Source organism: Stegodyphus dumicola, chromosome 6, assembly GCF_044657685.1.
Source record: "Stegodyphus dumicola isolate Sdum_Otavi_A_Nest chromosome 6, ASM4465768v1".
NCBI lineage: Eukaryota > Metazoa > Arthropoda > Arachnida > Araneae > Eresidae > Stegodyphus > Stegodyphus dumicola.
The window spans coordinates 151,305,276-151,323,824 of NC_140773.1; the positions used below are offsets into that span (position 1 = coordinate 151,305,276).

General features: G+C 32.7%; 1 protein-coding gene across 6 annotated transcripts in view; it reads right to left on the minus strand.

The window, feature by feature from the left end:
• Nucleotides 1-18,549, minus strand: part of LOC118203015 (uncharacterized) — a 149,276-nt gene that overhangs the window by 122,955 nt on the left and 7,772 nt on the right. For 4 of the 6 annotated variants that reach the window (XR_015041736.1, XM_085819022.1, XM_085819018.1 and 1 more), the window contains exons 2-5: nt 16,752-16,804; nt 14,905-14,998; nt 14,693-14,767; nt 14,283-14,351 (exon numbers count right to left, since the gene is read on the minus strand). Coding sequence is in view for 5 of the 6 variants with exons in the window: in XM_085819022.1 (XP_085675148.1) it covers nt 14,283-14,351; nt 14,693-14,767; nt 14,905-14,998; nt 16,752-16,804 (291 nt within the window). In the remaining variant the exon portion in view is untranslated. The remainder of the gene's footprint in view (nt 1-14,282; nt 14,352-14,692; nt 14,768-14,904; nt 14,999-16,751; nt 16,805-18,549) is intronic. The other 2 variants (XM_085819019.1, XM_085819020.1) reach the window with 1 other exon arrangement.

The window sequence follows — 18,549 nt, forward strand, 5'->3', positions numbered from 1 at the left end:
GAACAAGATAGGAAATAATGATTAGATAAGATAAGAAAGCATGGACAAGAATAAGCAAGTGGCACCATCTGTTGGTCAAACCAGAACTAAAACATAATTTCTTTAAAGGCCGCAGGCAAATTTGGTTTGGAATTAGGATCGTTAACTAGAACAGAAAGATTTTTATGAATGTGAAATGCCTCTAGAAAATCCAGTTCTCCAATGTAAGATATTTTTTGAATAATTTTGGCAGCAGAAAAATTGAAAGTGTGGTTTTCGAACCAACAATGTTGAGCTTCCATTTTTCTAACATATGCCTCATGTTCCTTGAAGCGAAATTTTAAAGCTCTCTTAGTTTGGCCAATGTAAATTAAACCACACTGGCAAGGAATCCTATAAATACCCCAGGAATTCATATCCGGAATGAGGTCCTTGAGTATGAAACTCGGAATTTTATTGATGGGAGAATAAACGACCCGAAAGTTAAATTTCTGCAAAATATGTGCAACTTTATAGCTAATTGATGGAAAGAAGGGAATGACAACAGAATTTTTATAATCTCCTAAAACAAAAGTGTGCCTTTTAGTGTGTTGAGATGAGAATTTTTTAACTGCTTGATTAATAATGTTGGGTGGAAAGCTCCTGTCAATAGCTATTGCTTTTAAATAATTTAGTTCTTCCTCAAGGGCTAGTTTGGAGGAGCAAACTTGAAGAGCACGGAAAACATAGGAATAAAATGAAGCTAAATTTTGTTTAGTCGGATGACATGATTTAAAGTGTGGTGGAAGGCAAACCGATGAAGGTTTACGGTAAACCGTAGTACTGAAGTTGGATGTGTTACATGTGACTAGAATGTCGAGAAACGGGGGAGAATTGCAAGTCTCAAGTTCAAAATAAACTGAATAGCAGGATCAATAGAATTCATTGTTGAAAGAACTTTATATTTAAATCATAAAGTCGACATTCTGGTCACACGTAACACATCCAACCTCAGTACTACGGTTTACCGTAAACCTTCATCGGTTCTGCGCATGCCTCGTATATGCGTTTAAGCATGCGCGTAAGACCTTTACGGCTGCGAATATGCGTGCGCATAATATGTTTACGCATGCGGGTTTAACGTATAACGGACGGTATAAGCTAAACTAAAATTATCTAATTCAGTTAATGTTGCAGATTGCGTTGTTGCTTAATCTTCGAATTGGATCCGGCTTATAATTTTTTGCAGACTGTTAGAGCAATTTTATAAAAGTAAGCTTGAAAAAGTAACTCGAACCGACGAGTCCGGATTAACGACTTTTGACTGTATCTCTTTTTTTATTAAACTTTTTTGACTTTTCCTTTCACATTTCGAAATTTAGGTTCATTCCAAATAAAATTTACCCATTTTTTGTGTTCTATTTTTTAAATTATTTTTATAAATTTTTCATTTGTATTATAACCTATAAAATTTTTACCAGCATCTTAAAGTAGGTGTATTACTAAGCATACCTGCAAAAAATTAGACTTTTTTATTCAAAATTTTCTAAGATATACACGAATTTACATATTTTCGCGTTTTGAAATTTGGCATCTCTTTTTTGAGTGATAATAATGCCAAATGTGGTTTATGGATTTTTGTTACAGTGAATTGCAACAGATATTTTTAACCTTCAATTTCAAGTAAAATTTTACGGAGAATTAATTATATGACATTTTTCCCCTTAATGACGGGTAATAAATATTTATTAATACTACATGAAAAGCTATTTTTTTAAATTATAGATGATATTATTCAAATTTTTAAATATTTTTTTTTTAAATTTCTCTCTTTTTTTCTTTTTTTAAAAAAAATATTTGTAAGAGTAAATTTTTATCTTCAGCGTTTTATCGTCTGCTACTTTAACTTCATTTAAATCAAATTGTCTAAAACTGAGAACTTTCATTTGATGTTTATTTGAATTTTACGAATATATTTTATGACATTAAATGCATAATTTATTTCTAAACAAGCTGTTACTTATGAAGTGACTGAACGAGCAGCTGATACTATCATCCATATTTTTAAAGCACATTATATTTTTATAAAAATATAAGATTTAGAATAATCATTTTTATAAAAAGCAAACTATGATGCTATAAACATACAACCCTCTAGAGACCAAATTAATGGAAGTTCAATGGTTATGTAGAAATGATCTGCAGCTACTTAATGGCTGGATAAGTCAGCAAGTTCTGTGAACAAGTAATAATAATTATATAAACGACACCCAAATTCTGGATTCAATTAACAACGAGGGTACGATGTTTATTAAATGAATTTAAGAAGTTTTTAAACATAAAAAATAAACTCATTTTTTTATCCTAAAACGTATTTTTATGCGTAGTGTATTTTCATTATATCCTTAAAATTCTAATTTAGAATGTAATTGTCAAGAACTGAATTCTAATCATCAGTAATATAATAAGTAATTATTACGGTTATTAATAAATCCTTCTTATAAAGTAACTGCAAATATTTCAAAAAACTTTCTGTCTGAATGCAAATATTTCTAATTTTATATTAATCAAGATTGCACACGATATTATTTATTTGTACTTCAATTCTTACCATTAGCTCTAGTAGAAGTTACAAATCAATTATATTTCATTAAGGAATGACCATCTAAGTTTAGAAACTGCGTACCGTAACAGTAATTCAATTATTGGCGCCGTATTTTTCATGCTGCTCCCGATTGGCAAGCTACATGATTTTTAATGAGTATTCGGGTTTTGCTAGTAACTTCACTTGGAAATCGCCCTTAAACTAGGTTAGTTGGTTATTTGAACATAGAAAGAGCACGGGAGCTATTTGGTTAAGATGCTTTTATAGAGAACCTTTGTAAAGAGAACCTAGAAAACTATGAAAACCAGCCATGCAGCCTGGGTTAGACTTCGCTACAAACAATTAGTATTTAACAATCTTCAAATGCTAGACAACTGGTGAGGCTCCAATTTATTATTTTATTTGTAAATATTTAAAATATTGCTGTATTCTAGACACAAAAAGCAGAATTTAAGTTTTGTTACCTCGTTAATAAACTACCAAGCCATAGTGCAAATGAATATTCAATTTCTTTTGAAATTATTGTATTCACTTAATATTCTTGGAATATAAGCTAAAGAAGGAATGTTCTCGGAAGATTAAAGAAGTGTTTAAATCCAGTGATAATAGGTTTGTCTTACAAGCTCAGAATCAAAACGATTCTGCAATTGCGCAAGTAGTTAACTTGAAAATGGCTGTGAATTAAGCAGATGACTTTTAATCTTACGTTATTCACTCAGAAAACACATTCCGAATGTTATGTATTGCATGACAATGCATCTTTTCATTGTTCAATAACCAATCGGAGAACCGCTTGTGTCCCGAAAATAAGCATGTGTACTCAATCGTCCTGCATGTTCTTTAAATTTGTCTTCTTGTGACTTTTTTTTTTTTCTTTCCCAAAAACTAAAGTTGCCTCTCAAAGGAAAGTGTTTTGACATTGAAGAGACAAAAGGAGTATGACATCTACTTTTAGAGGCATGTCAAAAACAAATCTCTACAAGCCTTCTCTTCCATTACATATTGTGCATTCAGACAAAAAGTTGTATCAGCGTAAATTCTATACAGTCAAAAGTCGTTAATCCGGACCTGTCGGGACTTCGGCGATTCCGGATTATCGATTTTTCCGGATTACAGATCATTAGTTTAGATCTGGTAAGATGGCATGCAGAAATTGCAAAATTAAAAATATGAAACTGCAATTTACGAAATAAAGAACAATTATGATCTAAAGGGTGTCAAAATTTACAAAAAGAAAAAGCTTAATATTTATTTGTTTACTTTATTAAACATTTCTTTCAATGTAAGTTGTTTAAGTTGCTTCATTTCATGTGACAATACTTTCTATTTAATTCTATAAAACCGACACAAATTCTTGTTTATTTACAAAGTTCCGCTGTTCAAGTCCTATAATTGCTGTGTCGAGAATGCCGACTAATTTGTTAATCGAAATGTTTTCGTTTTCAATAATCTCTCTGTCACTTTCTTCACTATCCGAAGCGAATTATAATGATGAGGAACTTGATTTAAATCATATCAAAGATGGAGTACATGGAGATGAAATACTACATTTAGTAAGGAATTATAAGCCAAATAAAATAAAAACATCTGCCCTGAAGATAAGGATAGTGCTGACAGATAACTTCCAATTCATGGAATTTATGGAAGTCTAGCAATTGAAAAATCTTAATTTTCTTGTGTGAGCACTGAAAATAACTGTAGATGAAAAGAAGAAAATTAGGGAGAAAAGTAAGCAAAAATTTGCAGGGAAATTTGGCTGTCAGACATACCAAGATGCTTAAAAAAGTTGGACGCTTTTGAAGATACTTTCAGGATACTTCAAAGAATTTCGGTGTTAAAAAAGAAAACACTTGGACATGTACACAAGCAAATACAATCAGTTGAGCTTGAGGGTTAACAGAAAAGACAAAAACAATATCATTGCAGATTAAAGTGAAGAGCGTCTGGTTTTAGATGACTATGTGGTTGTATAAATTTAAATTACGTTACAGAACATCTTATCGTATCATAAATGGAGAATCCTAGAATTTCTCAATCAAATTATTTGAAGATTCAGGAGATTATCCAGTGATCTATGTGGATGTCATCTAAAGACGTTTTTACAGCGGCCGAGCGGTAAAGTCGCTGTAGACTGGTAGTTCGGGCGAGGTTCGAATCCCGCGAACGGGCTGGCTGCATGGGCTTTTTCGTGGTTTTCCCCATGTGTACTGTGTATACAAGGCAGTTTGCCTTAGAAAGTCCTCCACAAAGGCATCCATCCCTTTAGGAAGATAGCCCTAGTGTGCTTTGTCATAATTAAATAAACCAAAACCTCTTGATGAAAGCAGTCTTTCCTTCTATCTCATATCTTCAAAATGCTTAGCCTCTAAAGACTGATATAGGCTCTGATGAAATGGATTGAATTAGATTATTAAGTTACGGCAAAGCAGGGCTATCTGCCTAAAAGGAAGGATGCCTTCGTGAAGAAATTTCTAAGGAAAACCTGCTGGCATACACGATACACATGAGAAAATCCATGAAAACGCCCATGCAACCAGCTCGTTTACTAGGATTCGAACCCCGGAGTTAACTCCCAGTGTTCAGTGACTTTACCGCTCTGCCGTTTGTGGGCCTTTATGAAATGGAAGGCAATAACTTTATTTAAAATGATTGTCAGAAATACCAAGATGTTTCGAAAAGTTGGATGCTTTTTAACATACTTACAGAATGCCTAAAGAAAAAGAGCAAGAATGGAGCAGAATGCCTGAAGAAAAAATAAATTTTTGCGTAAAATTTAGTATTTGTACTTTTTTTTAACTTAAAACTTTTTAATCTTATGATATTTGGTTCTTGCCAATTTCAAAAATAAAATATTTGACTAAAATATGAATAACATTTTAAGAAAACAAATGTAGGATAAAATTGCGTAAAGCAATGGGCACAGTGACAAAACTATTTAAAGTAGTGTATGCAAGTCATCCCAAGTTAAAATGTCGGTTACACATCTGTCTTATTTATATATATCTTTTCTGAATGGAACATTGAAAGGCGTGTTAACTGCGCCTTATTGTAATTTATCTTTCAATATATACAGTTTTCAAATGCTTCGTAGTCGGGGTTACAAAGTATTCTTCCGAAAGAAACGCAATTCAAATAAATAAAATCGAATTCTGGAAAATTTATATTAATAAATATATTTAAAATGCTCAGTTCGATTGAATAAGTAGAAAATCTTAAAATAATTACCTGAAGAGACAATGCAACACTAACAATTAAAATAAAAGTCTAAAAATTTAAAAATTACCTAAAATAGTAACTGTGACTAAAAATATAATATAAAGAAAACTATTTGGAAGAAGAAAAAAAAATAAAAGATGCACCTTTGATTTAAACTACGCAGTTCGAATGAGTAAATAGAAATTTTTAAAACAGTTATTCAAAAGAAACTATGCAATGTAAACAATTAAAATAAATTCGAAGAAGAAAAAATTGCTTAAAATTAATAACAATTATAATTAAAAGTATAAGATAAAGAACATTATTTGAAAGAAGGAATGATTGAGTCTTTTTTTCCTCTCACGCACTATGTAAAAATGGAAATGAAAATAGGTTGCTACATATTAAGAAGTTTGCCAAGTGAACTAATTTTGGCACAAACTGAATAAAAAACGCCAACATAAATTGTTGAATTTTTCCATAAATTTCACACCAAATTTTACAAAATTTAATACTTAGGCATAATTTGAGTCGTAGAATCGAAATATGTAAAAAAATTGTATGTTATTTCAGAAAAAGTCCAATTTTGTGTCAAAATATCTATGTTAGAATAGTGCTATATATAAATCTAATATATATCCTAAATTGCGCTTTTGAGACATGGAAAATGCAATTTGAATTTTTTCAATCGGACCAGTAGAACGGGAGATATAGCACTGTCCCATTTTTTTTTTTTTTAGCAGTGTACATGCGTACATACGTTCGTACAATTGATTGAAAAATTTGAAAATTCTCTGGAATTTCATGGGGAAAGGTACGTTTGCAGATTGATGTGGAAGGAAAACATGGGACCTGCAGTTGGGTTAAATTCTAATTTTGAGGTTGTGAAAAAGCGTTTTGATTCGATAAAGCACAAAGTAAGTAAAAATCAAGAAATTTATGACCAGTGTAAACAAATTATATTGGATCACTTAGAATGTCAGATTGTGAGAAAATATGTTAATGAAGATAAAAATTCAGGATATTATATGCCCCACAGAGCGGTAATTAGGGATGGCAAGAAAACAACTCGAGTTAGAATTGTTTATGACTGTAGCAGTAAGGCTAATGAAAATAATAAATCTCTAAATGAGTCTCTAGAATCGGGAGTTCTAGATCTTTATGCAAATTTATTGGACATAATTCTTAAATTTCAAGAAAATCAAGTTGCATTTTGCAGAGATTTAGAAAATGCTTTTCTTATGATAGAGATTGCAGAGGAAGATAGAAAATACCTTAAATTTTTGTGGTTTCTCGAAGAAGTAGGTGACTCAACTGAAACTCTTCATTTAAATAGTCTCCCATTCCGTTTAACAACTTCGCTATTTTCCTTGCTTGCGTTTTGAAATTTCATATTAAGAAATTTAAGGAACATCATCCAAAATGTTATGACATGTTAAACTCTTTTGTGTTGATGATCTGTGTTATGGAGCCAATACCGTTCAGGATGCTTATCATTTGACTTCTACGGCAATAGAGATATTGAAAGCAGTGGGATTTCATTTGAGGAAATCAAAAACTAATTGTCCAGAACTGTATAAACTTTGGAATGAAAACGGATATGGGGAAAATACTGATTTCGGGCAAGGAACAGTTTCTTGGGATTGAAGTGGGATCCGATTGAGGATAGAATTAAATTAGATTTAAGAGATGTTAGGGATTTCATTGATGTTAGAATCCAAAAGTGTCACATTTTGAGAGTTACCATAATTTTCGGAAGAAACCCCACGGCGTTTACGTGTTTAAAACTTAAATTTTCAGTGGGTGCAGCTTTCTACACATGCGCCGTTTAGGTGTACTAAAAATAAAATATTTCCTATGATGGTCATTGTACATAGTTTGGATAGCCTTGTCATTGTACATAGACTGGTGCTGTTCCCACAAAAAAGACTACTCAGTTGCTTTTTGCGAACGTTATTTTATTTACATTCTTTCCCTTGAACAGACCTACATGCCTTATTCACCCTAAACGGGATCTCAGAACAATAACATTCTTCCCCCTTTCAAATCAGCATTCTCATCAGTTTGAATAGTCTCTCTCCTCTGACATTCAATGAATCTTCCACGACCCATCCTCTTTCCACCCCTGCATTTTCTGCAATTTTTCCAAGGCAGACACACGACTTCACCTGCCTCGCAATAACGAACTCTAACGTATTTTCAATTCCGCATGAATTGATTTTTCTTGGCATTTAGCCAGATACAGATCCCATCAGTTTGGGTACAAGTACTTGTTGGATAGTTTTTAAAGTAAGAAGGGAGCGGAAAAATTTTTAAAATGGCACCTAAATGGCACAGAAGCTATACTGCTGGTTTTAAGCTTAATGTAATTTCACATGCTGAACAAATTGGAAATAGAGCAGCAGCTCGAGAGTTTGAAGTGGACGAGAGATGTATTCGACATTGGAGAACTGAAAAAGAAAAACTTAAAAATATGCCACAACAGAAACGAGCCAAAAGAAATGCTACGGTAAGGTGGCCGAATCTAGAGGACGACCTTGCAAACTGGATAGAGGAGCAATGAGGAAAGGGAATGGCAATTTCAACTGTAAAAATTCACCTTCAAGGAAAATTTATAGCAAAACAAATGAACATAAATGATTTCAAAAGAGGGCCTTGCTGGTGTAGCAGATTGATGAAAAGAAAAAATATTTCTGTGCGTACTAGAACAACAGTTGGGCAACAATTACCTATGGACTGGCAAGATAAAAAGGCATCTTTTCTAAAATATGTGACAGATATTATTGACAAAAAAAAAAAAAAAAAAAAGTCACAGATAATAAATATGGATGAAACACCGTACCGCTAGCTTTCGACTCTCCTGCAAACAGAACTGTTGATGAAACTGGTGGGGTATGAAAGAACGTCATTTACATGTGTGTTAGCTTGTGCCGCAAATGGTGAGAAGCTAAAGCCGATGATCATTTTTAAACGAAAAACTATTCCGAAGGGAGATGACGTACTTATTTGTGTAAAAGAGAATGGCTGGATGTGCGAAACAATCGTGCATGAGTGGCTATAAAAAGTTTGGCAGTATCGTAAGGGATCTTTTTTCCAACCAAAGGGGTTATTGATAACGGATTCCATGCGTGCTCATTTACTTGAGTCAGTGAAAACCAGATGTCAAAAATTGTCTACGATCGTAGCAATAATTCCTGGTGGTTTGGCAAAAATCTTACAACCATTAGATTTGTCAGATAATAAATCCTTCAAAGCTGAAGTCCGAAAGCGGTGGGAGTGTTGGATGAGTGAAGGATTGCATACGTGTACGAAAAGCGGTAAAATGCGTAGAGCATCTTATGAAGAAGTTGCAAAGTTTGCAGGAAGTGCATGGAAATCGGTAAAAACATCGTCAATAATAGCAGGGTTCAAAGAAGCTGAAATTATATCCTTAGATAAAGAGACTGTACACCAGGAAGATGAATGTGACGATCTGGAAGACTTGGACTTAGATCAGGATTTACTAAATCTTTTAAATTCAGATAGTGAAGAATCAGATTTTGATGGCTTCATATGATGTATAGGTTGCTGTAATTCCTTTTGTAAGTAAAATTTAAAATTTCCTTTTGTCATCCAAATTTAATATTTCGTTGTTGCAACATTTTTTATAATATAGTCCGAGTATTACAAATATGGACTTCTTTAGTGGGTAAATAGAAATATATTCATGAATGTAAATATATTTTTGACATTTTTTACCTTTAATTTTTTTTTTTTTTTTTTTTGAGTTATGGTTTCTTTTCATGCATTTTTCTTAACTGATATGTCATATACCACGCCACATGTTGAGGTTTTGCATCTATACGGCCCACGACGATGTCATGCGCAATTTAATCCATTGCGGCGTTTCTGTGTAATTTTAATTTTTTTTTTCCGCCATGTCTCTCGAGTGCGGCGTTTACGCTGATGCGGCCTTTCTTCCGGAAATTACGGTATTTCAAGATATTTGATCCATGTGGACTGATTAGTCCCTTTGAAATCACTGTGAAAATTCTTCTATAAGAGATGTGGGAACCAAATCTACAATGGGATGAAGACTTGCCAAGTGACCTACAAAATAAATGGAGAACCAGATGTTCTGAACTTTGTGAACTTGAATCAGTATCTACCGATAGAAAGTTTTTTGACAGCTGAGAAATAACTGAAGTTTCTCTTTATGTGTTTTGTGACCCCAAGGCATATGGGGCTGTTGCGTTCCTAAGGTGTGTGAATTGCAATGGCCAAATCAAAGTGAGCTTTATAATGTCAAAAAGTAAAGTTGCTCCTTTAAAAACTTCGACTTTTGCAAGATTAGAGTTAATGGAAGCACTCTTCGCTGCACGTTTAGGAAATTATTTACAAGGTCTATTTCCTGATTTTGCAAAACAGATTTTCTTATGGAGTGATTCTCAAATCGTCCCTCATTGGTTGAAAGGATCTTCTAAACAATGGAAACCATTCGTAGCCAACAGAGTGGCTCAAGTGCAGTCGCTGAACTCTACCAGAGTGTTGGAACCATTGCAATAGTTTCGACAATACTGCAGACCTTACTACTAGAGGAGAATCGGCTAGGAGAATTCTCACAAGTTCTCCATGGTGGTTAGGCTCTGTTTGGGTGTCTAAACCGCTTTAAGGCCCCCGTCCACACGAGGACGCTCGCGACGTAGCTGACGCAACTTTTTTGACGTCCACGTAAATTCGCGTGAGGCAGAAGACGTAAAACTGAGTATGCTCCTGTTCAGCTTTTTTAGCCCGCGATGCGCGCGTATAGCCAATAGCCGACCGAGTTTTTATCACGTGTCATAATCCGAAATGACCTTTTGCTTACCCATTTCAATATGGCAGCAGAACCACACAGAGATGAGTTTTTGCTTAGAAATATCATAACTGTATACAGCAATAAAATTATCAGCATTGTTCACACCATCTTCAGATTTCTCAAACCGTATATATTGGTATAAATTTAAAATTCTTATTAAAGGGGAAAACTGTATATTTATAAAGCAATGATCCGACCAGTATATCCATATGCTTCACCTATTTATAACACCGTCAGTAATAGGAACCTAAATAAATTACAGTTTCTATGAAATCAAAGTTTCTGCTTTACAAAATTCTCCTTAATTATTATAAATATTGGCTACATCATGTGTAATAAAAATAGCTCTATAAATATCACAATATTAAATACACCAAAAACTAACTTCAGCAATACAACAACTTCTAAAATAAAGCAGTTGACTATGAAAGAATATTCAATAAAATACAATTACGAAATTTTGGAGGAAAGTTACAACTTGTGACATACAGCAATCATTTATTGAAGTTTAATTAAATTACCTTTGCAGCAACTTCTACTTGTTACATTATTTTCACAAACACTGCTATCACAGATAGCTGAGTGGTCAGTGCGCTGCTTTGCAAATGGAAAGGTGGCGAGTTCGAACCTCATCCGTAGACAGTATATAATTCAGTTAGCTTTTCTCATTTTGAAACGTGTTTCTTATATTTAATCATGAATCATTATATTCTTATTTTACCTATTATTATTGTTTTCATTTCTTATTTTATTCATTATTATTATTGTTTTTAATTTAGTTTAAAAATGTGCATTGCAAATAGAAATCCTTATGTAATAATATATCTGCATCTCTTTATCATATATCATCTATAAATTCTCTCTTTATTTTTACTTTATTGCATATTTTATCATGCGCATAATTTCTCATAAACTGTAAAAAGTTTGAACCTCATTCTAAATTCAAAAATAAATAAAAAGAAAAACAAAAGACCAAGGGAGGGGGAGTTAAAAAATATGAAGTTGGTTTTATTGGTGGATGGTGTATATAAAGAGAATTAAGTAATTTAATTCTCTTTATATACTGTATTCCAAACCAATTTTATAAATCCTAATTTTCATACAATATAGAATCTGCAAGTCTGTCAAACTGGTCGATACTCATCCTGAAGTAATATAAAATAAAAAAAAAAGTCAATTCCTACTTAGGTCCACAAAGAAAAATAATAATAATAATAAAAAAACAAATAAATAAATAAATAAAAATACAAACAGAATTATTTTAAATTAAAAATTTTAATATGTGAAAAAGCTGTATTACCTCAAGTGTCTTTCACTACAAGTTTAAACAATTGTATTTGAACTTGAGTGGATTAATAAAAAGCATTTTATGTACTGAAAATTTGAACAAGATATAGGGAAACTGTGAGCTAATAGTAGGAATTTAATAATTCCGGATATTCATTTCGCAAACGAGGCAGTAAAAACAACAACAATAAAAAAAAAACCTCTTTGAACAGGTTGCTCTAAATAAATCTTTCGGACCCATTCTTGCCATTTTTTGCGGTTTTGCCTCTGCTTAATAATTGCACTTAATAGTAAAGTTTCAGCTATTTAAAAAAAAAATCTGATATCCACAAACATACAGAAGCACAGCAAAGTAATAAGATACAGCTCTGTTGAAGCTATATTACAGCGTCACATCATTTTTGGGCAAAAAAATTCTATTGGTTAAACACACTCTTCGCAAGCGTACTCGTTTGGATGGGCCTTTACTCATGGCCTCTTCAAGAATCGCTACATCATTGTAATGACATCTGTGATGAAAGCGTTATAGTGAAAGAGCAACAGACTGCACTGGTTAATTCCATGGTAACCAGTTCAGCTAATGGAAACTTACCTATGTCGTCATTACTGGACGTTAACACTTCAGCGAACTAAGTAGATTACTGCGTGTTACTGCTTGGATTAAAAGGTTTGTGCATAATTCTAAACCCTGTTCTACAAAAGTAAATGGGCCTATATGTGCTCCAGAACTTAAGCAAGATTTGCATTTTTGGATCCATTTTGGATCCTGATTTGTTTCTTGTCGAGGATTATGTTCCATTATATGTTCTGATAATGCCAAAGCTTTTAAAAAAGCAAATTGTGAATTGAAAAAATGGTGGAATTAGATAGATAATGATCAAGTTAAAAATTTGTTTTCTTCTAAAGGTATAATTTGGAATTTTATAGTTGAAAAAAGTCCATGGTGGGGAGGTTTCTGGGAGAGACAGATACGAACAATTAAAACCTGCTTAACCTTTTAACTGTCAAATTATTTTGATGATGTGAGTGAATAAATTGCCAGTTTTTTTTATTCCAAAAATGAAATATTTGCCTTGCAGTCAAAAAATTTTTAAACATGCCGCGTACTTTGAACTTTAACCTCTATCCTTTAAAAACCTCCAGTAAAGTTCTGCCATCTGTTAAATTGAAGCTGAAATAAACTTCTCCCGATATATATTCGGGTATAACAATACGATGCACTCTAAAAAAAAAAAATTAGACCAAGTAATATTCGGGCGTGACATTTTGGAATACCAGTGCTGTGCCCGAGATTATTTCGGGCATGACAGTTAAAAGGTTAAAGAAAATTGTTGGACGATCCTCTCTCTCTTTGAAGGAATTGGAAACTGTTTTTTCAGAAATTGAAACTCTAGGCCTATCATTTATCTGTACAATGAACCCTCAGAACCCTCTCCACTCACCCCATCTCATTTTCTTATTGGTAAAAGGTTGGTGTCTTTACCTGTAAAACATAAAAATGAAAATTTAAATGTTAATAGGAATTCTTTGGTAAAGAAATATAAATATCAAACACTTTTGAATCATTTCTGGAACAGGTGGAGAAAGGAATATTTAGCTAATCTGAGATCAGCTTATATTTCTCTACAACCAGGTAAAATAGTTTCATTTAAAGTGAATGATATTGTTTTGATTAGTGATGAGTGTTATCCCAGAAATATGTGGATGATGGGAAAAAGATTAGAGCTATATCCAGGAAGAGACGGAAAAATTTCTCTTCTTATTCAGACTCCTAAAGGAAAAATAAAACACTCAGTACAACTTGTGTATAATTTGGAAATTAATTCTTAGTTTTGTTAATTTTTTATCTGTGTATTAATGATAGTTTAATTGTGCTTATATTTTAAGGCTTGATATTTGAACAATTTTCTTTGGAAGTTAAAAGTGTTATTTGTTTTTTTATGTCAAGTGATTGAATAATTTTGAAGCTTTGTATTTGATATAATATGCTATTTGTATTTTATTCTTGTAATTTTAAATGGTTCCTGAATGTAGATTTAGTTAAAATTCAATGGTAAGTGAACTCAAGCGAGTTCAGGTGGGGAGTATTACACATTTCCCACGTCATTCTGACTAGAATGACCCAATACTCAGTGGCAGGCTGGATACCTAAAGGTGCGGACATGGAAGGCTGAGATGCCTAACAATATATCTCCAACTGTTTGAAAATTCTACATATTTACTTGTAAATAAATGTTCTTATTGTTTACAAAACCTCTTGTTACCTCTTGGATGCACCTTGACCCACAGAACCATTAGATGCAAAAACATTTTATGGCATTCAAGAATTAAGAGGGAAAAAAGCACATTTTAAAATCATCAAACACTAGAGTGCAATAAACAACACATAAATATGCTTACCCTTTCACACTGTAATACACACCAGCCTTCATATGTGAGTTGTATAGCATCATCTTTCGGATGATCAACCTGCACCATATTAGAAAACATTTATGAAGTATTGTTTGTGCATGTGTGAGTAAATATAATGGTTGATAAAAAATTCTTATACATATTTATTTCAATATAAATGAAAAATAATTTTGACACTGAAAATTTTTAGATCCCCTCTTATATATAAGGATGTTATGAAAATTCTTTAATTACTCATAAAAGCTTCAATTTACTATCTACTTCTGTAACATTCACTGAGTAGCTCAAATTTTTATTTCACTTCATTATTTGTTATTAATTTATTTTTCTTTAAATTTGAACAACCCACTTTGAAATGCATGAATAAATTTATTAGAAACATTAATACATTAACTTACTCGAAATTCTATAACATGACCCACAATTGCTCCAAAAAAAATTAGGAAATCTGTATCTCTCATATCAGTGTAACCCTGTAATTTTGATAAGGATTAAGTAGAAAGCATAGAAAATTTGATACATTTTAATTAATATTAATATAATTAAGAAGGAAAAATAATTATATATTAAAATGAAAGTAAAACAAAAATCTAATAAGTAAGGCAATTACTTCATAAGTCTCACAATTAAAAAACGGCATATGTTCTGTATTTTCAGGTATATTCCATGTAACATCACCACTTTCATCCAATGTAAATTCAGTTCTATAATAACAAATGTGCAAATATTACATCTTTATAAAAAATTAATAAATATGAAATATACATATAAATCAAATCCCAGTCAAAAATTACAAAATTTAAGATTTATATATTTATATGGGAATCAATATTCCAGTTAACAGGCAAGTTTTGTCTTTCAAAAAATGAGAAACTAATTTAATGATGCAATAATGAATTTTTCACCGCTCAATACAACTTTTTTCATGTAGTTTAATTTTAAATAACCAGACTAAAACTTTGAAGTCAAATTTTTATTGCTGCTTTCACATATTCTCTATTTCTAGCAAAAAGAATTTTTATACAATTTTTTGATGATAAATACAGAATGAAGTTTAATATAAACTGAAATAATAATTTCAGTTCTATTTTCATGCAGTTAAAATAATATCCCAAAGTTTTAAATTAAATATTTTTTTTTTAGTTTAAAGGGTCAATTTGTCCTAAAGGACTATTAATTTCGTTTTGACATTTTACATTGAAATCTATAAACAGTGAATCACTTTTCACATTGTTGCCACCAAATATTATTGCTCTGTAGTATAGTTAAAGAAATTAAATAATCTGCAAGAATGTATGTATGTGTCTAGCACTGTGATAAAACAACAGTACATAGAAATTTGAATAATGTAATCTTCCACAGAATATGGGCATGTGAAAGTCCTAATTTGAATTTGAAATTTGTTTTATTATCAATTTCATATTTTGTAACACTTCAACAAATTTTTGATTAAAAAAACTAAACGATTTCAAAGACAGCAATGGCATCACCATACAAAAAAAAAAAAACATTTTTATCTCCAGCACGGGAAACTTTGTACCAGAAATTCTTAAGATATGCTCATTTCAAAATTATTTTGCGATATTGCTGTTGAACTGAATTTCTATGGTTTGAGTAAATAGAACATGACATTTAATAAATAAAGGTAACACACAAAATGTTTGGATGTAATTTAAAATCTGAAACCTTTCATTTCTTTTTTTTTTTTTTTTTTTTTTTTAACTTTATGAGATATATGACAGCTTTTTGAGACATCTTAATCAAAGCAGCTGACACATAAAGTGAATTTAGTAAATATGAGAATGTTGGTTTTTTTTCAATATTTAATTATGCATTTACCGAAACATAAGAAATAACCTAAACTATAAATTAAAAAACAAATAATATTGGAAACCCAAATATGTTCACGTAATTGCTTTAAAATTTGATTCAGTAGTCACTGTCCAGCAATCATATACATATTATTTCTGTAATAACCCCCTTTTTTAACCTACATAATAAAATCTGATAAAAAAGTAACTATATGTATCAACTTTTTTTAAGACAGACATTATTAATTACATTATAGAATGGGTAAATGAACAATTATGTTATAAAATTTTTTTATTAATAATTGAGAACTGAAAATTAAATATGAGAACAGAAAGAAAAGAATTAGCATTCATAGTGGCTAAATTTAATCTCGAAAGCATACAACTTTGCAAATGTTACAACTTCATGATACAGACAGCTAATCAACATGATTATTATTATGGGGAGAATATCTTTATGAAATAAGGCAAATGAATTCTAATCTCGCTTTGAAACCTAAATACGTTATTTTGCTTTGATCATCCTTCAGATGCACCTATCATTCAAACAATATTCTCAAATTAGAGAATTTCACAAATTTGTAGCTTATGTTAAGAATTAAGATTCATAAAAAGCAAGACAGTATTTACGAGAATAAAATTTTACCCTTCAATTCCAGTTGACTCCACATCCCATGCTATAGCCACACACTTGACAATCTAGTTTAGGAGAAATAAAAATAATTAAAAATCAAATATTTATTATACAACAAAACCAACTATGCAGAATTTTAATTATTTTTTTTAAGAATAAGTTTTAATTAACAGTAAGCATGCAATACAGGATATAACTTACATTATTTATATTAGATTTTAAATATGGATATATAAAGTTTATATTAGTTTTAAAAGAAAACTAGTATGTATGAGTTTTTTATATATATATATTTCTTTCCTATTCTAAAATAATTATATAATTTTATACATGCATTTAAAATACAAAAATATCTGAAAATCCTTAACTAGATAGTTTCAAAAGAAGATTTGTTCTTTATGCTGCCAAATATATACATACACTCTCAGACAAAAAAAACGATGCACCAAGAAAAAGTTATCCGAATGGGATGAAACTTGATAGAAGAGATGTACATGTACAGAAAAACAAATGATTACAGTTTGAGAAAAACTAGATGATTTATTGAAGTGACAGAGCATCACAAAATGAAAAAGTCAGTAACACGTTTGTCCACCTCTGTCCCTTATGCAAGCAGTTATTCGGCTTGGCATCTATTGATAGAGGTTGTGGATGTCCTCCTGAGGGATACTGTGCCAAATTCTGTCCAACTGGTGCGTTAGATCGTCAACATCACAAGCTGGTTGGAGGGCCCTGCCCATAATGCCCCAAACGTGCTCAATAGGAGAGAGATCCGGCGACCTTGCTGGCCAAGGTAATGTTCGGCAAGCACTAAGGCAAGCAGTAGAAACATGTGCAGTGTGGAGGCGGGCATCATCTTGCTGAAATGTAAGCCCAGGATGGCATGACATGAAAGGCAACACAATGGGCCTTAGAACTTCGGCGACGTACCACTGTGCTGCAAGTTGCGACGGATGACAACCAAAGAGGTCCTACTATGAAATGAAATGGCACAACAGACCATCACACCTGGTTGTCGGCCAGTCTGCCGGAAGACAGTCAGGTTAGTATCACACCGCTGTCCGGGGCATGTCCAGACTCGCCTTTGCTGGTCATCAGAGCTCAGTTCAAAGCGGGACTCATCACTGAAGACTATTCTACTCCAGACAGTCACATTCCAGTGCGAATGAGCCCGACACCATTGCAAATGGGCTGACGTTGTACAGAGATCAATGGTAGTCGGCACAAGGGGACCAGACCATCACACCTGGTTGTCGGCATGTCTGCTGGAAGACAGTCAGGTTAGTATCACACCGCTGTCCGGGGCGTGTCCAGACTCGCCTTTGCTGGTCATCAGAGCTCAGTTCAAAGCGGGACTCATCACTGATGACTATTCTACTCCAGACAGTCGCATTCCAGTGCGAATGAGCGCGACACCATTGCAAACGGGCTGACATTGTACAGAGATCAATGGTAGTCGGCGCAAGGGGCGTCGTGAGCTCAGCCCCGTTTCTGTGAGCCGTCTATGAATGGTCCTTGCGGTCACTGAAGCACTAGTTGCATGCACAATCGATGATAATGATGCATATGGGGCTGTGTGTGCCGCTCTGATGATTGTTCGGTCTTCCCGTTCTGTTGCTTCTCTAGGCCTACCGCTTCTTGATGTTGTGTGCAGCCATGTTCACCCATTCCTGCCAACATCATTTAATAATGGCATTGCTCCTGCTCAAATGTCGAACTATTCGCCGATAAGATCAACCGGCTTCTTTGAGCCCAATTATACGAGCTCTCTCTAATTCTGACATTTGCGCATATTGTTTGCGCACCTGTA